Source organism: Lottia gigantea, assembly GCF_000327385.1.
Source record: "Lottia gigantea unplaced genomic scaffold LOTGIsca_72, whole genome shotgun sequence".
NCBI classification, from domain to species: Eukaryota; Metazoa; Mollusca; class Gastropoda; family Lottiidae; genus Lottia; species Lottia gigantea.
Genome location: NW_008710427.1, coordinates 1,233,693 through 1,256,909, shown reverse-complemented (window position 1 = coordinate 1,256,909; position 23,217 = coordinate 1,233,693). Strand labels below are relative to the sequence as shown.

Genomic DNA, 23,217 nt, shown 5'->3' with positions numbered 1-23,217 from the left:
AAGGTCTTCACTCTTTTCCTTATTATTCATAACATCTAAGTGTAAACGAGACAATAGGTCTGTCTGTCTTATGACTCCGTAAAAATTCTTATTTGAAACAATGTCATTCTATTGTAAAGTTAAATGAATAAATGCTAGCTGGATTTCTATTCGACGTTTTGTTTTTAAACATACAAAGTAATATTGCCAAATTGCCACTCGACTTCATTCGACTGTTTGGAATATAGTATAGTTAATAAGATAAAATTTGGGTCAAATATAACTTATCTCATAAATTTTTCTGTCTCGCTCTAGGAAAATATCGACAACTAATTCATTGGGAAATCAATGGCTTCGTGCCTCCTACCGACATCTTCATGTATATTTACCCCAGCTTCTACAGTTGAGATCAGCTTTTTAATGTAATCAACGAACATCCAATCTCTCGTTCAAATTACGGTCATATTAAGGTCACTGGAAATAAAACGATAAAAACCTGCAATTTATTACATTTCACGCCAATGTGGCAAACTCTCTGTCGATAATGAATTTTCAACGATTAATTACGTTTAAATCTGATCAATGAATCTCAGTCCACTATCTGGTTTGTTTTTATTGAAGAATACCATCATTACCCATTTCACCTAGTCATAAAAAAATGTTTGAAAGAATATTTTATATTTCAGTATCATTTATCACATGCTCAAAATCTGACCTATTGGTGGAGTTATTGAAAAATCGTAATTTAATAGTATTCAATAACAGCTGGAGATAAACAACTAACGGGAGTGAATTATTAGGAAGTCAGATTAAGTGAACATTTTTTGAATATTTCTTTTGCCGATCAAATTAAATTGTACCTGTAAAGATTGATCAATGCTAAATGATAAAAAATCAATGAATGTAAAAAAAATCGGCTGTCACTGGGGCATATTTTAGAGATGTTCAGGGAGATTTTAATTCAACAATCGACGGTAATATGCCTTTACGCAAGTGTTTCCGTGTCCGGAACGTATTGTCATTTATATAACACCTTGTCACCTAATATAACATCGGGAGAAAATTTTAATAGAAATCAGATATCAGCGTCTCTCTGTCGTCGCCTTTTCATCAGCCAGCCGAATCACAATCGTGTATACCTTAAGTGTACCGTAATTCATAGGGAGAACGTACATACAACCAAAATCAATCCCATATTGTACATTCCAGTGAGTTTCCCATTTTATTTCATCCCATAGGACACGATCTGAACTCTGACTTGATACCGATCAGTAAATTTGTTGGATCAGTTAATATCTTCATCTGGCAGTTGTATGGTTATAATTATGTCCCGTAATTCCTGCTTGGGTTTATCTCAACTCGTCCAATACACATTATTGTCAGGCATTATTTATAGACCTTCTTAAAAGCAGGAATGAAGCGATTCTATATCGATTTAAACCTCCTTGCCTTGTGGCGAATTGGGACACAATTTTTCTAATGCCGGGTTTTTGGTCGGTTAGATAGTAAGACTGAAGCTCAAGACGACAAAAAAACCCATACTCTAGACATTTGGCGACTCGATGTTTCACGAGGGTTGAGTAGTTGTCAAATAGTCTCTCTCGAGAGGATAATGTCCATGTTGCTCTGTTTAGTGCATTTAGTATTTATCTTCTGGTTTGTAGGTGTGGGATAATAAGACTCATTACATAAACCAGTTATGCTATACACAGTCCCACCGATAAAATGTTAGCATTGATATGATCTATGGACAAACTGAAATCTTGAGTAATAAACAGGATTTTATTAGAAATTCTACAAGTATTCTTATCCACTGAGCAAAAAAGTAAACAAGACGAAAAATTCACAAAACAAGCGGCGTTTGTTTAATTACCGCTATTGACATCAACTAATTCTAAGATTATTAAAAGGGCTAATTTACATAACAAACTATGGGTGTTTCTACAGGGTCTTGCATCTAGTTTGATAAAACTGAACTTTGATTTTATCATATATATCACTTAGAATTGTTCTTAATGATACTAAAAAGAATCAAATACCAAAGTACCGATATTTATAAGCAAGATCAAGTCCCTGTAGAAATAACCAAGAATAGCCTAAAGAGGCAATGAGTTGCATAAGACATGGACACATAATACCAATTCTAATGAAATCGTCTCTGTATGTTAACACTACTGTTTGTTCACTTAGCCTGACCTGAAAAACTGATGCTGAAAGGCACAGGATTAAATTTGATATAATCTCTTTAAGGAAGAAGTAGTAAAAAAATCTCGTCTCTTATCGCGTTAAAGATGAGTATTACAAAGAATGGTGTGAACACGGTAAGAGACGGATGCTCCAGTTTATATTTAATATTTATAAACGTGAGTAGATAGCTGCAATAATAGCAAGAGGAAGCAACATAAACATGCTTTGAGCTTGGATGAAACCTGGAAATAGACAATAAACAACATAAATATACATTATACAGTCAGCAGCAAGCAGTTAAAAACTTTTTACCAAGCTATTCGTGTTCCAATTGTCAAAGGATTTTAGCGTGCAGTGATACCATAAACTAACTTTTACGTCCTCATTTTGCCGATTTGACACTTTACCACACCGTTCCAATTCTATACACTATTGCTGCCAATTATTTTGCATAACAAATCTACAGGAAATCAAAAATGCTAACAAGAGAAACCTTAAGTACAATAAGGTGAAAATTTGTCTGCAGATTTTTGCGTCTCCATACTGGATGTATATTATTACTGTAACAAATTTGAACCGATAACAAGTTCAAGTCATTGGACAACTTACCAGCAGCTGAATCACCGCATGCTTTTTTAAAGTTTTCTTTGGCCATATCTAATGGTTTCTGAACGGATTCTTTGTTATCACCTAATGCTGCACAAGTATTAATAACATTTTCCATACATTTAATAGCTTCTTTTCCAACTCTAAGATATATAATATGGGTTTGATAGATTTTCAAGTGAAATTTTTAATGTCATATAAAATCATCTTCAGACAAATTTGTGTGATCTATGAAAGGATAAACATTGCTATGCTTAAATATATACTTAGAGTAGGGTAATTGTAAGGATATTGTGACACGTTGGCTCAGGAAAACTGGGGATTCAGAGCATCTGCTTAGATCCCTCACACACAGTCGACATGAGCAAAGCGCTAAATACAAGTAACCGTGATCAACTGGCCATTCTAATCAACGACTTTTGGCTCAGATTCACTAAATCCGTCGATTGATCACATTCTCCAACATGTCAAGTTTCTCGCCAACTTTGCTGACCTGATCCTTCCCAAAGCAACAAATACAATGATATTTACACTTTTGTACAGAGTTTTACTTACGGGCAAGCTTCTTTGGGATTTTGATAGTCTACATTTTGCAAATCAGCAATACATTTCATCACATCACAATCACCAGCTACTGCTGTTACAACAACTGAAATTACAAATAAATACAATGTATATAAATACAAGACTAGTCCTACATTTTTCATGAGTCTACTCTCGTCAACTATTATTGACGACATTTCCTGTCAAACCTAGTCAGCTAAACTAAACCTTCCTTTAAGAAGATTATATACTGTGTAGCCAATGCCTTTATTTTCTAGTACCCTCTGTACCTCACACACTAACATGACACAGATTTCAAGCGTTTACATCCTGTCAGTCTAACATGTTCTATTTAGTGACAGAAAAATTTTAAGATTTAAGAGATTAATTGAAAAACAATAAATGAATATTAAGATTGTGTTATGGACACGAAACATCAATTATTAAATTTCAGGGTAATGGTGAAAGCAGCTGACATTTATTTCGATACCGAACATCACACAGCTTAAAACATCATTAATAAAATGAAAGTTTGCTGAAACATTCCTATCATGATCGTGTGATTATACACAAGTCTTGAATCATGTTAATGGTGTTATTAAAAACGGTCCCTATACCATGTCTGTGCACAGCTTATTTATCATATTTATGGTGTGATTATACACAGCACATTTATCATGATTTAACACAGGTTGTGTAACATGGTGATGTGATTTTACACAGGTCGTTTATCATGTAGGTATGATTTTACACGAGTCGTGGATCGTATTGCTTTGATATTACACAGGTCGTGTATCATGTTTGTATAATTTTACACGGGTCGTGTATCATGTTGGTGTGATTTTACACAGGTCCTGTATCATGTTGGTATGGTTTTTTTTACGCAGGTCCTGTATCATGTTGGTATGATTTTACACAGGTCTTGTATCATGTTGGTATGATTTTACATAGGTCCTGTATCATGTTGGTATGTTTTTCTTACACAGGTCCTGTATCATGTTGGTATGTTTTTCTTACACAGGTCCTGTATCATGTTATGATGGGCTGTTTAAGTTTGGAATGCATTTTGAGCTGCTTATTTTTTCATTTCGTGTGATATACGGCTCCATTGTTCATGATGCATATTTTATATGTCTTGTATTTCAATAAGAATTCTGCTGAAAAATAGATTAGGTAAGACTCCATTCATTTCATATCAGTTTGTAATGTATGGTGAAATAATTATAAAGACAAAAAACCTCTTCCACCAAAAGCTATAAAGTTTTAAAGTTTGTATGAAGAATAAAAAATCGATTCAATTCAGATCAAATCCCCACTGCGCAATAATATGTAGTTGTGTCGTAGATTTTCAAGATTTAAATGCAATTGTGTGTTTTCAACAATGGACGTGAATTTTCGAATATTCTAAAAGTGAAAAATAAGCTTCTAGTGGTTTCACATTTTATCAGACAGGATATAATATGCAGAGTTATTGATTCAACTCCAAGATATAATCATTTCAAGAGCCGTCATAATATTACAAAATTATATTACAGTCAAGTATGAATGAAACAATAGATAAAACAATGATGAAACCCAGGGGTCAGAGGTGTGATAACAGAGGGATGAAAGAATAATAAACAAAATAAGTTACAGGAATAACAGGTATAGTTCAACAATTATGTTGTAAAACAAAATATCAAGTGCTCTAACACAAACTGTCAAATAGAGGATTAAACCCAATGACAAAATATATAGCCTAATATTAATTTGTGCGTGTACATTGAGTGCTTAATAATAGTTTGAAATGTTAAGGGTTGTCGCTATCAACATTTGTGAAACATGCTCTTTCTACACTTGAGCAATACTGGTACAACAATTTGTTGAAGCAAATGGATGGCCTAGAGAGGGAGAGGCGTGTTTTAAGGCCATTTTGGCAATTGTTGTGGACATGAGGTGGGTGCGCCGAAATGAGGGTAAATCATAGTCTCGGGTTCATCAAAGCAGCATCGAGCGTACCCTTGAATTCGTGTTTTTTTTATTCCAGTTCATCCATGGCTGTCATTTTGTCAAGATGACCTCAAGTTGGCATCACACGAGTCTGTGAGTCACACTCTGTTGCAGAATGTTGATGAAATGGTGTAAACCATCTATATATACGAGCCTACAAACAAATCTACCAACAAATCCCAACAAAAATGCCCTGGCAGTTCCTCTGTGTAACATTATACAAGTAACAACATTTCTCCAACATGGTGATAAAACCCCAGATGTTAGGATAATGTTGGAGTAAACGTTGCAAATATAAATATGAACGAAAAGTGATAAAGGCAATGTACAATCTCTTTGTCCTATGAGTGGGGGCTCGTAAACTTAAGAGGTTGGGGGCACCGGTCCTGGGAGACTTTTATTATATATATGCTTTCATGTCTGAGACAACTCTTTTTAATGCTTGTTAATGGAAGATTTTAAGATTTCAGTCTGCAGTTATTGCTATTTCACATGTCATATATTGCTGGTTGCTCAGTTTGATTATAATAGACTCGATTTGCTTAAATAAAGTAGATTAATATGACGACATGCTTTGGTTTCTTTCAGGAATAATATATATATAGCCTTGAACTAGCAGTGTACGTTACTAGACTGGTATGTTCTTTGAGGCCACCACTCTGGTATTCTATCGCTAATGTTGGAATCAGCCCAAAACTAATAATAGCCTTGTCTCGATCGATACCCTCTCTTCTTATAAATACCGGTACTACATTCTGTTTCAAGCTCATCATCTACACGTCACTAGAATAACATATTTTCCATTCATATGCAGCAGGAAGATGAAGTGATTTTATTGATCGAAGATATTTTCTATTTATATTGCTTTACCATTTTATGATTTATCTTATATGTATTTTATCTTTATTACTTGTTTGTATCTAGTAAAAATTATGTCATGTCGATAACTAAAAGTGCTACGTTGAGTTAATACTATTTATAAATAGTATATCCATATGAGTCACAATCGATCGTACTGAGAACTCAAGGTCAAGATATTATTTTTGTGAACTTGTTAGTCTCAGCTAATAAACCTGCCAATACTCTATCTTATAGATAAACCTATCCTACAACATGGCTGTTTTTTTTCATCTGTATACCCATTCAATAATACAGACGAATCTTAACCTATATTGACAAGGTTCTAATGGACGCTGTGTATGGTGATAAAGAATACCATTAGCTCAACACCAATCTTTACACGTCACGCTCAATCAATTAATTGAATCACGCATCTTGTTGAGTGATGACGACATCCTTAATCTCAGTAATTCCTGAAGTCAAATAGTTAATTGAAAGGTTACGGAATATCGGATAACAGTTTCAGCTGCTGCTAATTTTTGCTGTAAAGGCTAATGGATGTACCAAAGTCTTACAAATTATGGTGTAGCAAAATACAGTTTTCCTTGAACTACACCTCCAGGGTTTTTAATACAGCAACGTACTTTCTGTTGAAATGAAGTGGAGACCCACTTTTATTACTGATTTTCTTGAGTTAAATCAATGTGTACTGCGACGAGAAGGATTTTGTTCCGAATTCAATGCTTGAATCCTCCATCTTATTTTAATATTTAAATGATCGTGCTTGTCGAGAAATAGATTTCACGTCCATATTGTATGACGGAGTCAATCCCATGCTGTTTCCACAGTCAGCAACAAAAGAGATATGAGATACACAAGTTTCTCCTTTTTAGAAGGAAAGAAACATCAATTACAAGGATAAGTCTTAGATTCCATAGAAACTATTCTACCATTTGGCCCTTGTCCAATACTCTTAGCATTGATTTATTATTCGATATTTCCGTACAAGTTTACATTTATTTTGACAATACTGAAAAAGATGTCTTTACTCATATACTTTCGACCGAATGATAGAGATGTGATAGTATGACCACATTCCTCAATTATAAAGTCTTGTTTCAACGTCGGTAAGTTTGCACGACATGCAAAGAATGGTTCTTATCCTTCACATTTTGGCACATTTTTCTCAAGATATTATTTTTAAAAAGTTGGAAAGGGAATGTAAACATAATTGAACCTTTGAATTTTTAGACTATCTGATTTTATGGGAGCGATAAAATTTTCTTTTCTTAAAATGTCGATTTTGGACATAATCAGTTCTCCCTTTGAGCCCACTATATACATGATAAATATCTTCTTTTCGTCTCTAAGATGATTGTTTTTTCTGTGTACCAAGCTACATGTCATGTTAATGCTAACCATAAGACCGAAGGGAGACTTCCATTTGAAAATTACACATTTCGGTTTAAAACTCACCTGACTTATCACATTATTTTTAGGGGTGGATCGAAATATGTGCAGACAATCGTTCAACATTGAGCTAATTTGAAAGAATGGAACCAATTCTATTACATCAACTTGTTAACACCAAACAGTCACAATCCTCTTCCAATAAATCACGATTGTGCTTTCATTGAGACTCGTCTCAATACACCCTAACACTAATTGTCGTTCGATAGAAAATGTGCAGAACTGTTAACCACCTTAAACACTGTTTAAACTATATGATCCAACTTCTTGGATATTCACTTTTATTACCATAACACTACCAATTTAACAAAATTAAATTACTTGTCTTTAATACTTTGTTTATATAAATCAAAACTTTCAACTGACTAAGTCTATCGATTTTACTCGGGACATCAAACCCTATCAAGCAATTAATTACACCTAGTTGCAAATATCATGATCCTGTAAAACTATATATAAACATTACTCAGGATCATGATCTTTGGGATTGATTCCAATATAATTTGTTATGTTCTGTGTGTTTCTTTACATTAACTAGAGTTTCGATGTACAATACATTGTGATATTTACTGATATTGTTATTTTTGAGTGATCGCAATCTAGACTTTCGTATAGATCTTATTTCACCCTTCTTTCAAAAGAATATATGTGTTTCAATGACTAAAGGCTCATGTACAGCATTGTACTTTGCATCAAAAAATTGGTCAGAAGCCAAAAGTTCTGGAATGAGTCAACCCGCCTCTTAATTTGTTGTTATGTTGGTGTAATTATTATCATAATTGACAATTCAGTCTAAATTATATTTGAATACATTGCCATTATATCCGTGTACTCGTACGATTAGGAACATCAGGGCCAGGCCCGTAGCCAAGGGGAGAAAGGGGGGGCTTGGGGGGGGGGGGGGGTGGCTTTGCCCCCCCTAAATCAAATCTTGCCCCCCCTAGAAAAATGTACCGGTCACTTTTTTAAAATACACCTTTTCTTTTTCCAGAGTCAATAGGAGCGGCAGGTAACTGAGTCTGGGTGAATAGCCAACAGTGGTCATTCTGGTCAGGCATTTTATGGTGGAGTAAGTGCACCAGTCAGCTGCTCTTGCATTGTCGATCATAATTATGTTGAGTATTTCGATATTTTGATTATACGTAACGAAAAATAAGGTTATGGCTTTCAGGGCTGCGTTATGCGGAATGGTTCAACAAAATACTAAGTATTCCTATCTGTAGACCTACTTAAGAACTGTTTTTAAATATCTTTCTGTTTATACTTAGCTGAGGATGAAATCAGACATCATAGCTTTTCATAACATTTTTAAATTTAATTACATTAGAATAAATAATTTGATACAATTAAGTTCGTTGAAAATCATAAAAAGGCTGCAGTAAAGCGTCATTGGTAACAAAATTATTGGTCTGATATTGGATTGTAATCTGTCCCATCTCAAAATTCAAAAGATTTGATTGGTTGATTATAAATACTAATAGACATATATTTTGTAAATTGTATTCATATGAATCAAACAACCAAACGTAGGAAAAATGGATAAATATTTGATCAAAAAAGACAAATTGCTTGATGGTTCCGACACTACTACGACTGACAATGGTATCAAAACCACTGCGGGCAACACAACGGATGCAGTACCAAGATGCTCTGAAAAGACAGGAGTACCAGGTGACATTGGAAAAGAAGACGTTCCAAAGCAACCGAGAATAAAATTTCCAGCGAAGTCTGGTCGCCATTTTAGTAACTGCTGGTATGATCGATTTCCATGGCTGGAGTATTCAGTGTCAAGGGACGCCCCTTTTTGATTTCCATGTCAGGTGTTTCACAATACATCTGCGGGTGAATAAAAATTCACCACTGAAGGCTACACAGATTGGAAGCATGCTGTAGGTGATACTGGAAAGGGTCTCGAGAAGCATAACAATTGAGGTGTCAAAACAATTTCTGCAAGATAACGTTGCCAAGACAGAAAATCAGGACTCCAATCTTGTTCTTCAAAAACTATACGAGCAGAAATTGGCTTTCCCTAAATTATATGCACTGGCTGCAAGCGTCGCCACATTCTAGTACCGCTGTGTGTGAAAGCAGCTTTTCAACTCTTACTCGCGTTGACTCACCACAACGACGATCTATGACTCAGCTTCGCCAGCGCAATCTTGTTCTTCTTGCCTTCAACAGGAAGCGTACCCAGAAAATTAACTTGGACGTATTTGTTCAACGTTTTGCCATAAAACATACTCGACTACGTTTAAACTTAAACAGCAATAAAAATGTAACGTATTATAACTTGTGTGTTTTAACAAAAATAATCTCGAATCTAAAATTCTCCATGAAAGTCCGTTACCCGACGTTTAATCGTCTGTTAAGGTGCTTTGCTAAATTGCCCCCCTCGATTGCACGTTTGCAATCAATTCAAACAATGTCTCAGTGCTGTACACACAAGGAAAACAACTCTGAAACTGTTCATCCGATTATTACCAAAGTCAAAGGCAAAAAAAAGTTGAATGAGATCCCATCAATTATATATACATACACAACAAGTTTCATTAAGATCAGATAAAACCTGTAGTCTCTATCGTGCCTACAAGGCAAATTTGACACGTTTTTACTAAGTCAAGGGCAATAACTCTAAAACCGTTCATCCGATTATTACCAATTTTGAACTTGACTGTGATCTCATCAATATATACATGCATACCAAGTTTCATCAAGATTGGATAAAAACTAAAGACTCTATCATGCCTACAGGCCAAATTTGACGCGTATTTACCAAATCAAGGGCAATAACTCTGAAACCGTTCATCCCATTATTACCAATTTCGAACTTGACTGAGATCCCATCAATATATACATGCATACCAAGTTTAATCAAGATTGTTGAAAAACTGTAGCCTCTTTCGCGCCTACAAGAAATGTGGACGGACGGACAGGGGCGGCGGCAATAATAGGTCCACATTTCCATGTGGGCGTATAAAAAATCATGGGTTTAGGTCAGGAGGGAAGAATATTAATCTTAAAGTGTTGAGTAGCTTAGTTTTTAAGAATATGAAAATATAAGATGGACTATCGGTCGATACTGACATTTACTTTCCTGTGAAATAATAAAGAAAAAGTTGTTTTTAACACAAATATTCTTCGATGGAGTAATTTTACTTTCAATTGATAAGGTTCACTTCATTTCATGGCCATGTGGGTGAATCAAACATGACCTAAAATACTCAGTTGCCATAGAAACTGTGTCTACACATGATCAATTTAATCGAGAGAAGAATATGTACCTAAGACTGGTACAATAACTGTGTTTCCACTGAGGGAAAAAGTTGGTAATATTTCCACGATGTTTTAATTTAATCTGTGAAAAAGCGAAAAAAAGAAACCGATAATTTCATGGATTTGAACAAGTGTGTCAAAAAGCTTTTTTTCTCTCCGATAAGATTATTTTAAACTATTTGTAAGCTTCATGCCTGTGTAAACTTGAACAAATGATACAAAAAAAGTCATTTATTTAACGCCGAGCTTTATAAAATATGATACAATAGATATTTCATCTGTCTCAGACAGAAATATAATCTTTTCTTGACTTTTTCAATACCATTGTTTGCATCCAGTAGGTTATATTTCTAAATATACTTAGAATTTGCATTTAGCGAGGTTCGGTCCACTTTTATGTGGATTAAGTATTGTAACCAATGAGTAACCTAGCTCAATGAGTAATATATCTTGGTAATATTTTACAAACCTCTAAAGTGTCTGTTTTTATGAATGCTACATGTATTGTACATTTAAGAAAAGATATGGTTCATATAAACCAGGTTTTGTATGTAAAACGGGTCAATTATAGAAACATCTGGCTCCATTTAATTTGACAGCTTTATATCTATCAGTAGCCTTGAACTTATAACTAGAAATTAACTGACATTCCATGAATTCCCATGGCTAAATATGTTTAAGAATTCATTATAAAATATCTCCAATTTTAAGCATGCTAGATTTGCAACAATACAATGATGAACATTGTTACTACTATTTATTTGCGTGAATATCTTTTTGCGGTCTGTGTTATATAAGACAAATATATTATTGAAGAACACCAACATTCAAGTACTGTGTCACCTTGAGTCATAGTGCCTTCTAGGATTTGTGAATTTAGCTCTGACAAGCGGGTCATAAAGGTCCATCTAAACACAGTTAGTACATCGTCAACTATTTTTACCATTCCCTTTCTTCAGACTATAAGATAATTGCAACTAATTACCATGATGATCTACCTCAATCACGTTTGTACATAGTTAAATATTTATAAGCTTTCCCTTTAACCAGAGATTATTATCTCCATATATTACAAGAAAATGGTCTTGACATTAACTAGTCCTCGTCACTGATAAGTAAGAGAATTGTAACTGATAATCAAGCTAATTATTTCTAGTCAAATATCTGAATACAAATTGGAAATAATGAATCTACTGATGAACTTATTAAGAATAATGTCCAGAGGGATCTAATGATAATTACATTAGTAATTCCTCTCTGAAATTCCAATGATATGACCCGGTGTTGGACCCTATGACAGTCTATGAACGATTAGAATATTATATATGCATTGCTTTTACGTTTACGTCATATTTATATTATGGCATATCGCCATATCGAGCTCTACACGGCTGCTCTCATTTAGGGTGGCTTTTCCAGGCCAAGCCACATAATCTTTACACTTCGATGTACTTTTTGATGTATAATCTCGATACATTATTCTTTAGAATTCATGGTTGTTCATGTCGATTAGCTGCGATATTTAATCTAGGAATTGAAATAATGACAAAAACGAGTCCACGGCTAAACAATATCGGTTAGATAGCGATCTATATAACAAGGGAAAAAATCCACGCATTTTTTTTTTTGCCTACGTTCAGATGCGTTAATCATATAAAAATTCAATAATAAAAAATTATTTTCTATCCCTTTATTGGGTTGAAATTTACCAAATTTAACCATTACTGAGCAACTGAATATAGTACATAATTTTCAGAAATAATGGAAAAGATATCTTCAATTAACACCTGCTATTTTGATTGCTATCAATGTTGGGAGCCATGACAGCTGATTAGCCGACATTTATAATTTTAGCTTCATGTTAATAAGCGAATGGGATTTTCAATTGGCATGTTAAGCGTGCAAAATATATAAGAGTGGTACATGATTCTTATGTGTGGCTGTAAAGGAGGATATTGAGCAACTATCAAGGTCATTTGGGGTGGTGCGGTCAAGGTCATCAGAAAGAAGATTTCAACTGTTGTGCAAAATTCACACAAACCATAAGAGAAGACAAAAATTTGTCATTGTGTATCAATGCAGAAAACAAAAGACAAATGACTCCGCAAGTACGCCTTCCAGTTCTTTGTGGTTCATTAGTGCACATGTTTTGCTAAATAGCTCCGTTTTACATTGAAAATCATTTCCCCCTCAAGTTCATTACGAAAAATGCAGTACAATGTGATGTGTGCCAGGCCCAAGTATCAACAAAAGAAAAGTGTTTGTCCAAATAACGTAACAGCGCCCTGCTCCTAAGTTAGACATTTTCAGTTAGTGAAATTATGCAATGATGTTCAACAAGACCCCAGGTTTATAGGTTAGTCGGCTAACATGGTGAAAAGAAAATTCCTATATACTGGCTCTACAGTCAATAATTCTTTCTTGAAAGCTACAGACATTTTCGCCAATAATTGTTTGGACTTGATAGTTGAAACTTAAACTATTACAATTTCCAGCCTCGAACACCGAAGTTCGAATGTAAATATTTGACTTCTAATTAAAAAAGACCAACTAACGAAATAGTGATATGAATTTTGTCAATTCTGACTTGGAAGGCCTTGGGCAAAACAATGTAAGCGAAAACTATTGTTTGCGACACAGATGCGATTAATGCGCTGATGAAATGATAACAAAGAGCTTTTATCAAAATATGTCACCAGCGTCCCAATCTAGAGGTGAACGGGAGGTCATGGTGATATTTGAACGGCCATTTGTTTGTTGATAAGAAAATTTGACACTCATACCCCAAGGGTTATGAATCGTTTAAGCTCAGCATTTCTTGATTTAAAAGTTCATTCAATCGGTCTTGAAACTACATAATTGATCATTTTATCATAATTTAAGATTATTTCGGTTCATGATGGTAATGTTTTATGTTTAAAATTTTTGGTGCTAGATAGGAGAATAACAGCCGTTTTTCGTAGCTCACATCAATATTATAGCTCAAGGACGTTTTGTTTACAGTCTAATAACAGTTAGTGTAGTGAATTGATGCTAAATCGATAATAATGAAACACGTTGTTCTATATAACAGATATTGTACTTACCGGCAACAAGAGCGAACAAGACAAAAGAATTCATGATGCAGTCTGGATATGTCCCACGATCCTGTTATCCTCACGAAATACTGTTCTACACTGACTTAAAAACTTCAGTTGTCAGCTAGCTTTACACCCTGGCGCCAATCACAGCCAATCAGAAGCGCGTATTAACTTTCCTTGCGTGCGTGAAATGCCTCTGGTTGTATACCATACAACAGAAGTAGGACATACGGCGAACGAAGAAGAGTTTTGCGTTTTTTCTACTTTGCAGCTTTAGGGCTTCTTGCTGGATGCTCTGTTAACAGTTGAGACATAATCTTTACCTTTCAAATCAACTTGCATCGTAAATTTCCAAGTTGTAAGAAATACCTTCAAGTTTCAAAGAAATTGGAAGAAAACAAGAGCTTCTATTCAGTATTGCTAACTTTTTACACTTTTCATAAGTCAACTCTAAATCTGTTCATCGAAATATCATAAACTTGGTTAAGGTTTTATCCATCCCATATGTATGCAAATCGATGTCACCAGTCATGGTCGAGATTTTTCAACCCTTATGCAAGTAATTGTATAATAAATTATTGTGCTAACTAATTAAAACTTTTTTAGCACAGCTTTCTGGCAAGTTAGTTTTAAAGGTGCTTCAGATGAGATGTCCTTTATTTATTTGAATCAACAATCAAGCTTTTAACATTCACTAGATATGTAGTTTAAGAACATTAGCGCCATTTTAAATCATAAATTAAATGCATATCTGTTATAAAGGTCCTGTGTTGAACAGTTAGCTGAAAAAATTCAAGTATGTTCTGAAAAACATATGTAATATACACGTACTTCGAATAGTATAGTTAATAATTGAATAGCACATTGATTTATTTGCATAGCAATTGAAAAAACCAGTCACATTTTTTTTCAACTAGTTGAAATTGCAATGTTCCCACTAGTTACAAAAGTCTTTCACAGTCTCCTGAAGTCAGTCAAAATAAATTGTTATCTGCAAACTCATCAGTGATCTGATAATAGCTTACAAAGTGTCATTTAAATTGCATGAATTCTCTTGTGCAAACTAGCGAATTTTGACTAATTTTCTTTAGGTCAAAGGAAATAGCTAGCTTATATCATACCAACAGGCTAATTTTGACACGTTTTATTAGATACATAGAAATTATCTTATCAAACTTTCATTCTGAATATTCATATCAAAGTCTGACGAAATGTGAACTCTTTATCTTGCAAACAAACGCGTTTCGATATTAGTCACACTAAGATGACAAATGACTAAGATGGCAAATGACTAAGATGACAATACAAAATGATATACTGCTAATAATAACACAACACAATAAAAGAAAGTAAGGACTGTATGGGAGATAACCCTTTGTGCTCAACACAGAGTCTTATTATAGTATGACAGTGGCTCAACATGGGGAAATTAATTGTGGTCCGTTCAATACCAGAAATGACGGCCCTGGACACTCACTTTTTACCTGCACAAATTAATATAACAACTAACAAATACCGTGTTAAAGACAAATCTATCCCGAACAATTTACATTTTGCTGGAAAAAACTGACAAAAGGCTGAAAATGCTTTTACTGACAAGGAACTAAAATAATTATATTACAGTTCTATGACTATACTGATAGGATAACGTACAATAATATATATATGGAATCACAAATGCACTGTCGACGAAACGAAGAATATAATTATAAAATGGCCACAACTTACAGTCACCGGTGTTTCTATTATCGCCCCATGCTATATTGTCCCTTTTCCATATCGCCCCCTTTCCAGTTCGCTCCTATCTCAGTTTGCCCCTTACCCAGGTGCATTTCTGTACTGGGGAAGGTGGAATTTAATAAAGAGTAAGCTGTAATGGCACTGCCTAGGCAATATACTAATAAACCAATTTTTCTCTTGTGTGTTCTTAATAATAAGCATTGATGTATATGTAGTTCGGCCATCACTTCTTATCATTATGTGCCCGAGAACGACGCGCGAAACAAGTCGAAACGTTGCATAAACCTTTAACCCTTCACAGCGAACGACATTATCATTATTGTCGATAGCTTGACAGCAAATACGGAGTGTCTACCAAGTCTATTTTTCATCTATTTCTACTTCCAAAATTAGTAATTACATAGCCATAACTATGTCCATAACTCCTATAAAACATTGTTTGATTTTCAATCCATGGGTGATAATAAACAATTTCACCAAATGTCGTCAAAATCTGCCAAGAATTAAAAATTGAACGCATTTTCAAAAACACGGACAATAACTTTGATTTTCAATAGGATTTATCCTTGAGTGATAACAAACACACCACGTTTTGTCAAAATCTGTCACAAATTGTGCCTTTTTGAGTGTCTACGAACTGAAAATTAAACACGTTTTTAAGAACAAGAGCAATAACTCATACTAAATATTTTTCGATTCTTCTGATTTTCAATAGGATTCATCCTTAGGTGATAACAATCACTAACATTCAAGTTTCGTCAAAATCTGTCAAGAAATGTGCCTTCTAGAGTGTTTACGAGCTAAAACTTGAACGCGTTTTTCAGAACAAGGGAAATAACTAAATCTTTTTCGAATTTTCGAATTTTCAATAGGGTTCATCCTTGGGTAAATACAAACGATCTTAGCAAGTTTCGTCAAAATCTATCAAGAATTGTACCTTCTAGAGTATCAACGAGCAATTGTGGACAGACGGACCAACGGAAGGACATGCGTGACGACATTATTTATATTCCATATGGGCGTCTAAAAATAGTGACGGGTTATTCCAGAAATAGATAAGCTTCTGTCTAAAGTCAATCTTTTAATGTTAGGCCCTACATACTTTTTATATCTAGAAACATCTGTATACCATCCTCTAATTCACAACCCGGAAAATAGATAGGCGTGTTCTGTAATGTTTTGGAGACATCTTATTTTGCAGGGTGTAGCCAGAAAATGGTCAAATTGATAACATAAAGAGCTCAGGTGTTGAATTTTGGGATCACAATTCAATCCTTATTCGATATAATGATGAAGTGTAAGGCGATTATATATGGTCAATTTGCATGTCGTTGGCTAAACTTTAATCAGAAGGATAAAACAGTCACCAGTTTTTCAGGATGGTAGACTTACTATTAAAACATTTTGTAATGAAATCCTCATTGCATTATATGATGTATATTCCATGCCCACTCAGAAAAGATTTCATAGATAAAAATTCTTTTATTGAAGGATATTATAAACGTATTTTAAAGCAAATCAATATCAGTGGCAGTGCATTGCACACTGCTCTTTGATTGCATTGTATACTGACTTGAATTCCTCCCCTGTTGAGAAGCACTGCACTAAATCATTGTATAATTTCCTCCGTGATATCGTTAGAAATCCCCTTCTCTTCCCCTTTTTTCGTTTTTGCGTGCATATTTTCTGCCAGGATTGTCATTTCTGCCACATTTTGGGAAATATGAAGATCGTCAGATGCAGAAGTGTAAAAATAGTCGTTTCCTGTACTGCAGGAAGTTGTATTCATATCACATATGATATAGAAAAAGTTCGAGGGTCGAGTTTCTGAAGAGTTGACAAATCAAGTGGAGTGAAGACTCAGATCACTAAACAATTTATGCTAAAGGGACAGCTGCACCATGTTGAGTCTTGAATATATGTAAATAGTCTTCAGAAGTACAAGAAATGTATGAACATTGCATAATTCTTTCAAAAAATACCTCAAACTAACTACATTCGTTTTACAATGATTTGTATCGCCCAAGTCCAGATACCTTCACTTTTCACTTCGACACGGACAAATTGCTCTTAACCATTAACCGTTCGGCTCAACTATCGCCAATGTTAGTTAGTTTCCGTGAGTTGAATATTGATTTGTCTATAAAGGTTGCTATTTTGCCCGGTAAATGGGTAAGAGAAAAAAACTGCCTGAAGATTGAGTTTGATTGACAATAGCGTAGTGATTTAGACTCAGTCATATCACTATATGTAATTGAAAAAATTGCAAGGCGAAATACTTTTGATTATAAAAAATGTTTCAACTCAAATAACAATATTTCATGAATAACTATTGGTTGTTATATTGTGGTATATGTAAAATATAAATAATTCAATAACCATTTAATAAATATAGATTCACAAACTGGGTGCCATACTTTGTTATTGTCGCTCTGACATATTTCATTTACTAAAAATAGACACTACTTTATATATAGATCGGAAACAACCGAAACTATTTTTTTGTCAAAATGGTGACTCAATCCACTAAAACATTTCATTTTTGTTTTACTTGTTATAATTTTTCACATCATTGTTAGCGTTATTTATCACTTAAATGTATATTTTTGCATTTTCCATCATAACTTTCATCTTACTTTATATATCCCCAAACCCAGTTTGACTTATTTGCATAATTTGATCCCCACATTTTCACGCTAGCATATACAGTTTCCTCCTGTTACATCCGCTGTACATTCCCTTTCTAACCTCAAGTTATTTTCATTATGCTTCCCAACTACAACAACCACTGGCAAGAAGCCAGACATAGAAACAATAATCTACCAACACCTCTACCACCTACCAATCGCCGACCACCAACCAACCAATCAAGAGGTAACCATCGACCTGACCAACAACAGAAACAACTACCAGCCCACCGACGCCAACCAGTCCCCACTCATAAGGAGGAAGAACCCTTTGTGAAAGTGTTCTTCCAAGTTTTGCAGTGCCTCCATCATTTGGCAATCCTTACCCTTCAACAGCAAGGCCAACCAGCGTTTACCTTCAAACGCAAAGTCTCTGAGTTGGATAGTTTTATCCGTCCAGCAATGAAAACATCAGCTGTTGACGCGAATATTTGATCCCTCAATCGGACATGGCTCTCTCAGGTTACGCAGGTCCTGACCATTACCAAACCACAGAAGCTGACCACCATTCGTACCAAGTCTTTATCATCACCTGCCGTCGACCGCATCGTTTCTCATGCCCTGTCCTGGGCCCGTCGCTCCTATGGGAAACGTCTCACTCAAGCTGTAATCACCAAATTCTACCAAACAATCAACGAAACAAAAACCAGAGTAACCATATCTCTACCAACTGAAATGGACACTACACCTGCACCATCTAGAGCCACTACGTTGCCGAACCAAACCCCTAAACGAGCCCGAAGTTCACCTACTCCTAGTCCAGCAGACATAGGTAAACGCTCTCGTAGAGAGGGCACTCCCCTTCTCTTTTCACTTTCAGACTCGTCTTCCCCTTCCACACCATCTGAATCTTCACCACGTGATCCAAGAACTAGCCAACCACCAGCAAACCACCCCTCAGTCTCCATCCAAGTCGAGACGTGTATCCAGACCTTCCCCCCCTCGAACCAGATCCCAGTCCGTTCCCAATGCGACAATTCTAACAACTACCAAACCAGTACCAATCACACCGTCGACGACCATTATATCCGCTACCAAACCGTATTATCACCAAACCAAGGACAAATCATTATGGAAGCTAACAGCTTCAGAAATCTACCTTAATAATTGGATCATCTAACCTGAATCGAATTACCAAAACCAGTTCAGACACTGAAATACATTCTTACCCCGGTGCCCAAATCTATCACATACAGTCAACCCTGGAATCATACGACCAAGATCCCACACCTACTACCATTATTCTTCATTTAGGCCTCAACAACCGTGATCAGCTACCAAAGAAACTGCTAACATGATTAACAATATTCTTGCCGATTTAGTCAAACTAGTTATCTCAGACATTTGTACACTTTGCCTAAAATCCATAAGAATCCAACCAAGGAGTGGTTTATCTCGAATAAAATCCCTAAAGGCCGCCCGATTATATCTGACTGTGGTAGTGAGTCATATGCAGTGTCAGAATACATTGATCATTTCTTACTACCTCTAGAATGTCAACATCGCGCCTACCTTAAAGACACAACCGATTTTGTCAATAAAATGAAAAATCTTCGACTTCCCTCTAATGCTATTGTAATTTCTATCGACGTTTCTTCTATGTATACCAATATCGATAACACTACTGGTCTAACGGCAGTTCGTAAAGCTTTTAATAGAAACCCAGATCCAAACAGACCCGACGATGCAATTCTACAGCTTTTAGAGATTTGTCTTAGTCGAAACGATTTCACATTTAATGGTAAAACATATTTACAAACTTCAGGGACAGCAATGGGCAAACGATTCGCCCCTTCGTACGCAAACCTTTTCATGGCAGAGTGGGAACGTGAGGTGTTGCCCCTCCGTCCATTTGACCCACTTTTTTACGGACGCTTTTTGGATGACATTTTTATGGTTTGGACTTATTCTATCGAACAGTTTTGGGAATTCTCAACAACCACCATCCTTCTATCAAACTAACCGCAAACGTGAGTGACAAAAGCATAAGAAAAAGACTTTCTCGATACCACAGTCTTTAAGGGAGATTCCATAGCAGAAACAAATAAACTGGAAAACGATTGTTTTCTCAAAACTGAAAGAGCGTGGGTACTCTAAACGATTTTTACGAAACATAAAAAATCCCACCTTAGCACAGATAGCAGCTAAAAACAGGCTTTATGCCGAAGTACCTCCAGGTTTAAGGAGGGCTCCATGTTTATCCAGTAGATGCCCCTTTATATCAGAAAGTCATTAGTTTAGGTAGTCTATCCCCCTCACCTCCCAGAAAACTTTGTGGATTGTTACGCATTACAGTGGTGCTCTCGAAAGAGTTATTGCTATCTTTATTGCTGCCGAGGTCGTCCACTGGAAACCTGGAAAAACGATTTTTTGAATCTGGGGACTTCTAGAAAATTCTAGAGAATATGACTCCCTGAAACGCGATTTCCTGACAATTCCCAGCGAATTTAAGATTCAAGATTATTTGTATAGGGTCCGTGGTATGCCGCTGAGAAAATTTGAGAATTAGGCGCCCAGAAGCGCGATTTCCTGACATTTTCTAGCGAATTTAAAGTTTATTTGTTAAGATACTAGGGGCCAGTGGGGGACCACCACAAGAAAATTTTGATATTAGACACCCGGAAACACGATTTCCTGACATTTCCCAGCGAATTTAAGGTTTATTTGCATAGATACTGTGGGACCACCACAAGAAAATGAGAATATACTAATATATTTGATAATATTGAAATAAAGTCCATATTACCTACCTTTAATATATTTGATAATATTGAAATATAGTCCATATTACTTACCTTTAATATATTTGCTAATATTGAAATATAGTCCATATTACTTACCTTTAATATATTTGATAATATTGAAATATAGTCCATATTACTTACCTTTAATATATTTGATAATATTGAAATATAGTCAATATTATTTACGTTTAATACATTTGATAATATTGAAATATAGTCAATATTACTTACCTTTAATATATTTGATAATATTGAAATATAGTCAATATTATTTACGTTTAATACATTTGATAATATTGAAATATAGTCCATATTACTTACCTTTAATATATTTGATAATATAGAAATATAGTCAATTTAACAGTATGTGTTTTATACCATGTGACATAGAGTACAGGTTTTTTTTTTTTTTTTTGTATTGAAATATAGTCCATATTACTTACCTTTAATATATTTGATAATATAGAAATATAGTCAAGGTAACAGTATGTGTTTTGTACCATGTGACATAGAGTACAGGTTTTTATTTTTTTTTATTTTTACTTTTTACAGGTTATTGTCTTGTCAATTCCCCCCTCGATTTATTACAGGTTGTTTAAACACGTTCTGTATTATTAATGCTTGGTATGCGGTTATAGGTTATAAAATCTATATTGGTAAACTATTTCTGGTTTTGCTATATTTGGTTTATATAATTTAGTAATTGTTGTAATTATGTTACGTTCGTTATTTTAGTTTTCTGGGATTATATCAACTTACATCATAGTTTTGAAATTTAGTTGATGTGCACAGAAAAGACTTGTGTCTAATTATAAACCAATTTGTGTTTAATTGTATATCGGTTAGTAAGCAATGCATTTGATTGTACTGTCTAACGAGGTTGTATATCACATGGTGTAATTATTTGTTCGGTGGTTGGTTTTTAATAAGCTCGTGCATTGTTCTATTGGTTGGATCTGGATACCTGCTGGTATAAAGTTTTAATAGGCTACAGTGGCTCAGTACCTACATGTGAGATAGTTGGAGTGCGCTGCTAACTTCTGTGGTCCTATTCCACAAACTGGTAACTATATTTTATTCTTTAGATCGTATGTTAATGTGACTTCTACTAACTGTCGAAGTAGATGAGATAATGTTTGTCACTCATTCTAATATGTTTTGTATATGATTTAATGTTAGTCGCGGGCTATGGATAATATTCATGGATAATATTTAGATGTACTTTACGCCGAAGATATTGATTTGTTAAACAGAACCTATTGTCATTTCAGGGCTATTTATTTTGGTCGGTGATACTTTAGCACTAGTCCTTAGACACCTTTTTTTTTTTTTTTTTTTACTAATGGTGTAGATCTAATTAATAATGGCGGAATGCATTGGCAACCTCCGTATTGGTATTTAGCACATATCCGCGACTATCCGACTTTCATGTGGTGTATTTCTTAGATGTAATGTGTGTAATAAATGTATGAAACTAATCTGTAATTCCATCCTTCGAACCAAATACGTGGCGAGTCCCAGATTCCATCTTGCATAGGGGCGTGTAGCTGCGACATCATATTACTTACCTTTAATATATTTGATAATATTGAAATATAGTCCATATTACTTTTAATATATTTGATAATATTGAAATATAGTCCATATTACTTTTAATATATTTGATAATTTAGAAAATAGTACATATTATCTACTTTTAATATATTTGATAATATAGAAATATAGTCCAGAAACGGCCAATACAGAGGGCATATGGATTGAAACATTACTAAACAATACCAAATTTCTTATTGACATCCGCACTCCGATAATTCAATAAATGATTCTATTTTATCTCACTTGTATCGACTTCCAACATTAATCATATTTTCATATTTGGCGATTTTAATATTGACTTGTTTTCAAAAAATCCTCTTTTATCCATGACTTTATAAACCTTTATGATTTTAAACGGCTTATATCTGATCCTACTCGAATTGATACCAATGGCCCTAGAACACTCCTTGATCTTATCTTAACAAATTGTACAAGTCTTGAATCTGGCTGTTTGGCTCCGTCATGTAGCGATCATTGCCCTGT

The 23,217-nt window shown here is 34.8% G+C and overlaps 2 protein-coding genes across 2 annotated transcripts; both read right to left on the bottom strand.

The window, feature by feature from the left end:
* Positions 1-1,741: 1,741 nt before the first annotated feature.
* On the bottom strand, positions 1,742-5,226 carry LOTGIDRAFT_235969 (hypothetical protein; the record flags this gene model as incomplete). Its single annotated transcript, XM_009066015.1, has 4 exons — positions 1,742-2,408; positions 2,776-2,915; positions 3,328-3,421; positions 5,163-5,226. The coding sequence occupies 4 exons, from the start codon at positions 5,224-5,226 to the stop codon at positions 2,335-2,337; spliced, it is 372 nt and encodes a 123-aa protein (XP_009064263.1). The 3' UTR covers positions 1,742-2,334.
* Positions 5,227-19,014: 13,788 nt separating this feature from the next.
* LOTGIDRAFT_168149 (hypothetical protein) lies at positions 19,015-22,742 on the bottom strand (the record flags this gene model as incomplete). The annotated part of the gene is made up of 4 exons (XM_009066014.1): positions 19,015-19,335; positions 21,190-21,279; positions 21,370-21,459; positions 22,707-22,742. 4 exons carry the CDS (start codon positions 22,740-22,742, stop codon positions 19,015-19,017), a joined length of 537 nt encoding a protein of 178 aa, XP_009064262.1.
* Between the last annotated feature and the right edge of the window lie 475 nt (positions 22,743-23,217).